This window comes from Lycium barbarum, chromosome 5 (assembly GCF_019175385.1).
Source record: "Lycium barbarum isolate Lr01 chromosome 5, ASM1917538v2, whole genome shotgun sequence".
NCBI lineage: Eukaryota > Viridiplantae > Streptophyta > Magnoliopsida > Solanales > Solanaceae > Lycium > Lycium barbarum.
The window spans coordinates 21,253,855-21,262,029 of NC_083341.1; the positions used below are offsets into that span (position 1 = coordinate 21,253,855).

Below are 8,175 nucleotides of genomic sequence, written 5' to 3' on the forward strand. Positions count from 1 at the left end.
GCAGAATTTCTATCACAAATTATATTAATAATACTCTCTCTGTTTCAATTTATGTGAACCTATTTCCTTTTTAGTTAGTATCAAAATGAATGACCTTTTTCCTAATTTGAAAAAAAATTCACTTTATGAATGATTTACAGCCACACAAATATTCAAGACTTATTTTGAATCACAAGTTTCAAAAGTCTTCCCTCTCTCTTAAATATTGTACTCAGTCAAATGAATTCGCATAAATTGAAACGGAGGGAGTATATAATTTCTTGCAAAAGATTAATTTCCTTAAACACTGAAATGAATTACCCGAAGTTGAATCATATTTACTTTTTTTAATGTTTAAGCTAGAGAAAAAGATTATATTTGCCTCTCTACTATTAAAAATAAGTTATATTTTCCTTTTATTATTCTTTTCCAACAAATATATTCCTATAATGAGAAAAGGACAAAAATGGTCCCTTAACTATGATAGTAGGTTCAAAATAGTCCCTTAACTATGCACTTAACGGTTTTAGTCCTTTAAGTTTGTTACAAGTTAACAAAAACGGTCCCTTAACTATGAGAGTAGGTTCAAAATAGTCCCTTAACTATGCACTTAACGGTTTTGGTCATTTAAGTTTGAACCTACTATCATAGTTAAGAGATCATTTTTGTCCTTTTCTCTCCTATAATCATACTTTAAACTTATATTTATTCCCTCTCCCATTAAAACTAACTATATTTATCACTCACCAATGAAAGCTTTATTTTCAACTTTAAAACGCCATGTCATGTTCTTATTGAACAAAAATCAGCGCCATTTTAAGACCCAGCTTTAGTTTTTGCATATATATATATATTAACTTACGCCGACCCACTTTTTTTGCTTACGCCCAAATCACTGAAACCCAGCTTTAGTTTTTGCATATATATATATTTTAAGAAAAATAAACAATTGTTCTCGTACTAGAGTACTAATTTGTCTTTTGCACTTCTGAAAGGAATGATGTTTCTTCTGCTCAGCGTTGACCTGAAAACCGACAAACTGCACATTGAATCTTCCTTTCTCATTCATTCTCTCCATACACTGCATATTCTGCCTGACTCGAGTCACAGGTATACATGCTATTCTTCTTTTTCTTTTTTCTTCATTCTTTTCAAGTTTCTTAAAGTTGCTTCTTGTTTGATGGAAAACATGAAATTGGTTTTGTTGTTTAGCCCCTCACTTCCAGTCTATTTATTTTATGTATTTCTATCTTTGTTTCCATGGTCCATAATTGGGACTAATGCTTTATTAGTTGGAAAATAACATTGAGCCGTCACTAACTTTTTTCTGCTTTTCTTTATAGTGGCTTCATTTTCCTTTAATTGAGTGATCAGCATACAATTTATTGAACCAAGAAAGCTTGTTGATGTGAAAGAGTAGGTGTTTGTTTTCTTTACGCATAGTCAAGCTTGTGTTTGAGAGTAATTGTTTGGGTTATTGCATACTTTTCATTTCATAGTACTGCAGCTATATGTGTACCTATGGGCGAGTGAGTGAGCATTTGAAGCTTATGAGTCTAGGATTCTAACTTTTAAATTATTGGATTTTAAATTAATAATTTGTATATATTAAATGAATTTATTAAGACAAATCAGTGTTTGGACCAAAGTTACTGGTTTAGAAGATGAGAGTGATGTTGGGGTGGATGTGTGGGCATACTAGGAGAAATAAGATTATGAATGAAGAAATTTGGGACATGGAGGTCGAGGATTAGGATAGAAAGTTAGTAGGTAGTTGAGTGAAGTTATGGGGAAATTTAAGTAGTAAGATTTTGTTTGGGGGAAATAATTTGTTGGAAGAACTTGGTTAATGGGTATTTGGCACAATGTTTTCAAAAAAAGAAAAAAAGAAAGGAAGACAAACTACAAGGTTTGGTGGGCTTGAAGAGAAAAGCATGAAGTGAAAGGCACACAATTTAAGGAAAATGAAGAATTATCAAATATACATAAATTTAGTGCTATAATAACCAAGTTAATTAAAACAGCTAATTTCAGCAACCAATATATAATAATACTGATATTGATCAAACTCCTTGCAGTTGAGATTGAAAAACTGATCACTTCTTGGTGGAATCACTTTGCACATGATTGTTAACCCCAAGCTCGCATCGTGTCATTGCTTTAAGCGATGAAGTCATGGTTTATAACATTAGATTGGTATTTGAGGTTCATTCTTGAATTAATGAAGTCTAGATATATTAATTAGTTGCATTGTCACGATTACTATGTACTAATCTGTATGCAGAGTGTCATCTGATAGTCCATGCCTTAACCAAACTTTAACTTTCATTTTGTGGTTTACGGTTTGCTCTTCTCTCCACATTTAGTTCTTCTGTAGTAGATGCGAGTAAAAGTATATTTAAGGACTAAATATGGTTGAACTTTTAGCATGTCAAAAAGTAAAGGAAGAATCGTAGACTGCTTGACTGATTGATAAATTTGAAGCAAATTGTCTATTGTTGATTATCTCTTGCTTCTTCTCAACTGATTATGGAGTTACGCTTCAAAGCTTAGTTTGATGAAGTTGTTATTCTGTTAATGTGGAATTCAAACTTGTTATACCTGACGTTCTGAAGTTTCTCAACAGCTTACACCTATTAGGATCGTGCTATTGTTGCTGTTATGGGTTGTGCAGTTTCTAAAAAAAGTAGGGCAAGATCCGTATTAGCAGATCCTGTTGCACTTGCTTCTGAAACGATTTGTAAGTTCTGAAATTTTCCTTAAGGATGAAATTTTCAGGCAATGAGAGTTAGCTTCCTAGTGATAGCACTGCATCCGTTTCTTCTTCTTCTTCTTTTTTTTTTTTTCTTTTCCTTCTTTGATCGATAATTTGAAAAGCTTTACTTGTGCAGTCACTGTTAGTGAAGTAGAAGCGTTGCTTGATCTATACAAGAAATTGAGCTGCTCCATCACCAGAGATGGGCTGATCCATAAGGTATATCATCTGAATACAGAATGGCTATCGGAAAGATAATCTTTTTAATCTTAATTTGTTGTCCCTGCCTTCTGTCCCAAAATTTCAAGCTGGTTTTTAATAACAGCTGTAACTGATTCACTACGTCTCTTATTACAGGAAGAACTCTTACTGGCACTTTTCAAGAACCATAAGAAGGAAAACCTTTTTGCAGACAGGGTATGTTCTTTCACGAACTGTTGAAACCTCAGGAAAGGGAAGAATTGGAAAGACTAGGGTATGATAGACCAAAAAGAGCGTGTCCATGTCTTAGATTTCTGATTTCTTTATCGGTCTTTTATTCTCCCGGTTATTGGTGCCAAATAAACCGACCAAACTCGGTCGATTTTATTTAGAAAAACAAAATTATAAAAATTAGGATCAAAACGACCGAGTCGGTCGATTTTTCGGTCAGTCTGAATGTTGGTCAGCCGGTTTTTGCCGTGTATTTAGTAGTCACTATCAGTTTTTAGGTCCATTCTGTTACTTGAACCAAAGATGCTCCATTTTAGCAAACTTAAGGGACTAAAAATGCTCAGGGTTATATTTAAGGGACCAAAATAGACCTAATCCAATAGATAAGGGACAATTATGGCTAAAAGCTCGTTCTTACTGGTTCAGACTTTAATTAAACCCACCTCATTGTCTGCAGATATTTGCCCTTTTTGATGCCAAGCAGAATGGGCATATTGACTTTGGAGAATTTGTGCAAACATTGAGCATTTTCCATCCAAGGACTCCTGAATCTGAGAAGATTGAATGTGAGGAAAGCAGACGAAGTTAGAATCATTAGGACTTCAAATTGTTGTTTTTTGTATGCTTATAATTAGTACTATTTGTTCTTGGTAAGAGCCTCTAGTTCTTCAAATATTCTGTCTATGTACAATGTTACAAATGTTGACACCTTGTGCTGCAGATGCATTTAAATTATATGATCTTAGGCACACTGGCTACATTGAGCGTGAGGAGGTAATTCTATATACTGTTACATTTTCTTGCTTAGTTATCTCAGCTTTTGTCTACACAAGTTGTCGCAGAATTTCTTACCAAAGAGATGTTTCCTAGGGAATCAATTAGGCAATGCCCAATTTTAAGCTTTTTATCATTAACCTATCAAATTTATTTAGTCATTCTATCATATGCTTAAAGCATGATCAGCATTTACTAAACGTCATGTGTCTATACACTCTCAAATTGTTTTTTAGTTTCTTCATAACATTATGAGCGATTTCGATAAGTACATTCTTGACAGCTAGCTCCGTTGTCAGTAAAATATTCCATCATCAGGAAGGGAGAAAACATTTCAATAGAGAGCACACTATTGTTTTGTTATTGGACCAAAAAAAAATCTGATCTTGATTACTTATCAACTTTTAGCATTTTCCTGTGAGGCATCTGAGGTTGAAGAAATTCTGAAAATCTGATCTATAACACCAAACAATTGCAGGCATGTATGTATTAGTCAAAATTTTCTCCTCACAGATAGAACTAGTCCAGGACTTCTATGGCGTCCTCTTTCGTGTGCCTTGTTAACTGTCACAAATCGAACATAGCCTTGTAATCCAGCTCACTTATGTGGAAGAGATATTAATGTAAATTTCAATTTCCTTTTCTTTTGGCGAACCTAATGGTATTAACATCTGTTTACTTATATTATGAGCATCGGTTGCAATATCTAAGGGTTGTGTCTTCTGTGACTTTGCTTGAAACTGTATTGCAGTGTACTCATAGCATACCCATGGTTCCATGTGTGTCTTGTAGCTTGTATTGTTCCATGTTTTGGTTATAGTTTATATTAAGCATGTCGTGCTAATATTTCTTTTCTTTTGCCCAATAAACCAGTTGAAGGAGATGGTTGTGGCTCTTCTCGATGAATCTGATCTTCACCTTTCAGATGATGTTGTTGAAGCCATTGTCGACAAGGTCTGGATTTCTATTCTGTTTCTGTTCAGCTTAAGTCTTGTTTTATGGAAGTTAATGCAATTGTTTATGCACTAAATCAATATTCCATTGTGCAGACATTTAAAGAAACAGATGCAAACGGTGATGGTAGGATCGACCAGGAGGAGTGGAGAGAATTTGCTGCTAGAAATCCAACGTTGTTAAGAAACATGACTCTTCCTTATTTAGTGTATGTTTTCAGAACCTACTATACATCAAGATCCTTTTCATACAATTTATTAGTTCATGAAAAAAGTTGTTTGATCAAATGTTTCTCTACCTTCGCATTAGTGCGCATCATCCGTTTTCATACAATTTATGAGTTAATGAAAACATTAGTAGGATTAGATTCTTCTCTCTTAGCTTTAGTGGCACTTGTGCACCCTGTACAGGAAGTTGCTGTTCTCTAAGTGTTTGCATTGAAGTACAGGACTAAGGGTGGCAAAATTAGCCCATGAAAACGTGACCCGCCCATTTATTAGTTTAGCCCATTTTGACCCAACCTATTCAGCCCATCTAAAAATTAGGTTGATATGTGCCCAAATTTACCCATGATTCCATGAGAAAACTTGTCAAACATTTTCAAAAAGGTACTTTTTTTTTTTTTTGGTTATGTTATATATAGCCATAACAACAACAACTACAACAAAGAAATTATAAAAAATTAAAACTTAGTAAGAATTGGGCGGGTTGGGTTATGACCCACTTTTTAGGCCAATCCATTTCAGCAGAAGTAACTTTCGGGAGGGTCAATGAACCTCACATTTATTAACTCAGCCCATTTTGACCTGCCCAAATTCAGCCTAACACGCCTATTTGACACCCCTATACAGGACCTTAGTAAATTGATATATGCCAGGTATCAAATATTAAGATCATTTTATGCGCACGCGCACACAAATTTTATGCGCATGACGATGCATCTGATGGAGCTTTTTCAATGCTGTTTGGAAAGGGATGGTCTTCAGATTTACGCTATACTTTCCTGAACCAAGATATGCTGATTTTTAACATAGTTTGTGTGACAATGGCATGAGTGCATCCGACACTTGAACTCCTTCAGATTGTAACTGCTTCTTTACTTGCCTTTTTCAGAGATGTCAATTTAGCATTTCCAAGCTTTATCTTGGGCACAGGAGCAGAAGACTCAACATTTACAGGCTCATTGATCTGAAGAATCTTGTCCTCTTAAATGGTGCATTAGCATAGAAGAAAACATCGGTTCTAATGTGGTTGCTATGATTTTCTAATTTCAAAAACATATGAATTCCCTGAAAAATTTGTTCAGCTGCTAATTTTGAACATATTGTACGGACGTGGTTGTGCCAAATGAATATGTGAAGTTTACAAGGATACTATAATTGGAAATGAGTTGCCTTAATCAACTATTGACCAACCAACTTTTTGTCCATAATTGGGATTAACGTTTTATTAGTTGGAAAAAACTATTGACCCTTAACCAACTTTTTGTTTTTCTTTGAAGAGGCTTTGTTTTCCTGTAAAAGAGTGATCACCATACAATATTTTGAACAAAGGAAGCTCTTCTCCTGGAGGTGTGATATGCTTTGTTTTTGTTTCGATTGTCTTTCTTTAATCACTTGCTCTCCAAATTGAACTCGGACTTGTAATCTGTATCTTTCTGAACTGAGAAATACTGACTTTCACCATGGTTTGTGTTGCAGTGGCCAAACACGAACTCCTGCATATCTTAATTGATTCTTTACGTGCTTTTCCAGAGATGTAAATTTAGCATTTCCGAGCTTTGTCTTGGGCACAGGAGCGGAAGACTCAGAATTTACGGATTATTGATTTGATAAGCGGGAGAATGTACCTCCCACATAAATGGTGCATTAGCATAGAAGAAAACATTTGTTCTGATGTGGTTGCTATAGTTTTCTAATTTCAGAAAACAAATGAACTCTCAGACAAATGTGTTATCTGCTAATTTTGAACATAGTTTTCTGATGTGGTTGTGCCAACATGGATTTGTGAAGTTTGTAGAGGATACCTGAATAGCTTGCCTCCAATTGTAATCTTAATGTAGGAATTGCACCCTGTAGCCAGTTTTCACCCTGCTATTTTAGTTATATCCAGTTTCTTCAAATGATTTAACTTGTAGCCGGTGTTTGCAAACTTCAGACAAAGAGCTGCCTACTCTTCTTGTTGGTTAACAATGATTCCAAGGCGCTGGTAACTATGCGGGGTATCAACATATGTAATGCTCTTTTTGCTCTGTGTTTCAGTTTTATATTTTTGTCTTTTGTTTTCAAGAGTTGTAAGCACATGGTACATCTTCACTTGGCATTTATTTTCTTGTTTTAAGCTTCTTAAGTACTGCTTTCATCCACTTCAACATTTGAATCGAATTTTTTCAGAAATTAAGTAATAGCTGGTATCTAAAAGTTGATTATGATATTTATCTTTTTCAAAAATATAAATTCAATTCTAAAAAAGTATTCAAATTGAAATAAACCCCTGTATTATCATTAGAAAAGGATTAAATATACCTCTCGTTATACTTTCCGTCCATATATATCCTTACCGTTATACTTTCAGTTTAAATATATCCCGCCACTCCCGATATAGTTTGGCACAAATTTTGCCTTAATTTTAACGGAGGTACCCACCCCAATTTTAAATATCCGATTCCTTTAGAAACATACCCGTTAACATAACCCATACCTGACCCGGTACTTTCGCCTTTCATCTTCTCCAACCTCACCCTTTGCTTTTCTCTCCATCGACTCATTCCTCCAATTAGCTAGTCAACTTGATCAGATAAAATAAAAGTCACGGGCTTGTGGACTGCAAGCAGAAAAATACTAATTATATTAACATTACATTGTGATGTCCTAACAACATATTCTCGTCTCTCATGGTTTTAACTGTAAAAAGGAAGCATCAGATGTTTCTCAAATGCATTGGCTGATGAGGACACAATGGATGAGAGAGTACATTACACTAAATTATAAAAGTTTCCAAAACATAGAAAAATTCCTGTAACAAAGAGAACACACTCAAAGAGTCTAGCTTTCTAAAATTGAAATATACAGTCAAATCTTAGATGGAATATGCCTGAATAATAGGATAATAAAGTGAAATGCCCAAATAATGGCAATGCATCTCATAACTGTGAATATCTCATCAATAATTCTGTCTTAGGATTGCAAATACACGCCAAACACTAGTGAGCTTAAAGGAATGAGCTGCTAAGAGAAAAGCAAAGGGTGGGGTTGAGGAAGATGAAAGGTGGAAGTAAAGGT

General features: G+C 34.7%; 1 protein-coding gene across 4 annotated transcripts; it reads left to right on the top strand.

Moving 5' to 3' along the window:
* The first annotated feature begins 845 nt into the window (after positions 1 to 845).
* LOC132640692 (calcineurin B-like protein 7) lies at positions 846 to 7,243 on the top strand. 4 transcript variants are annotated; one of them, XM_060357400.1, is made up of 11 exons: positions 846 to 1,089; positions 2,606 to 2,719; positions 2,871 to 2,953; positions 3,092 to 3,151; positions 3,624 to 3,750; positions 3,888 to 3,940; positions 4,814 to 4,894; positions 4,990 to 5,102; positions 6,008 to 6,107; positions 6,396 to 6,465; positions 6,595 to 7,243. In XM_060357400.1, the coding sequence occupies exons 2-9, from the start codon at positions 2,641 to 2,643 to the stop codon at positions 6,084 to 6,086; spliced, it is 675 nt and encodes a 224-aa protein (XP_060213383.1). In that variant the 5' UTR covers positions 846 to 1,089; positions 2,606 to 2,640; the 3' UTR covers positions 6,087 to 6,107; positions 6,396 to 6,465; positions 6,595 to 7,243. The 4 variants fall into 4 exon arrangements, with proteins under 4 accessions (XP_060213383.1, XP_060213382.1, XP_060213381.1 ...); XM_060357399.1 differs by adding an exon at positions 1,323 to 1,395 and having other exon boundaries at positions 847 to 1,089; positions 6,008 to 6,465; XM_060357398.1 differs by having other exon boundaries at positions 847 to 1,089; positions 6,008 to 6,465.
* The last annotated feature ends 932 nt before the right edge of the window (positions 7,244 to 8,175 follow it).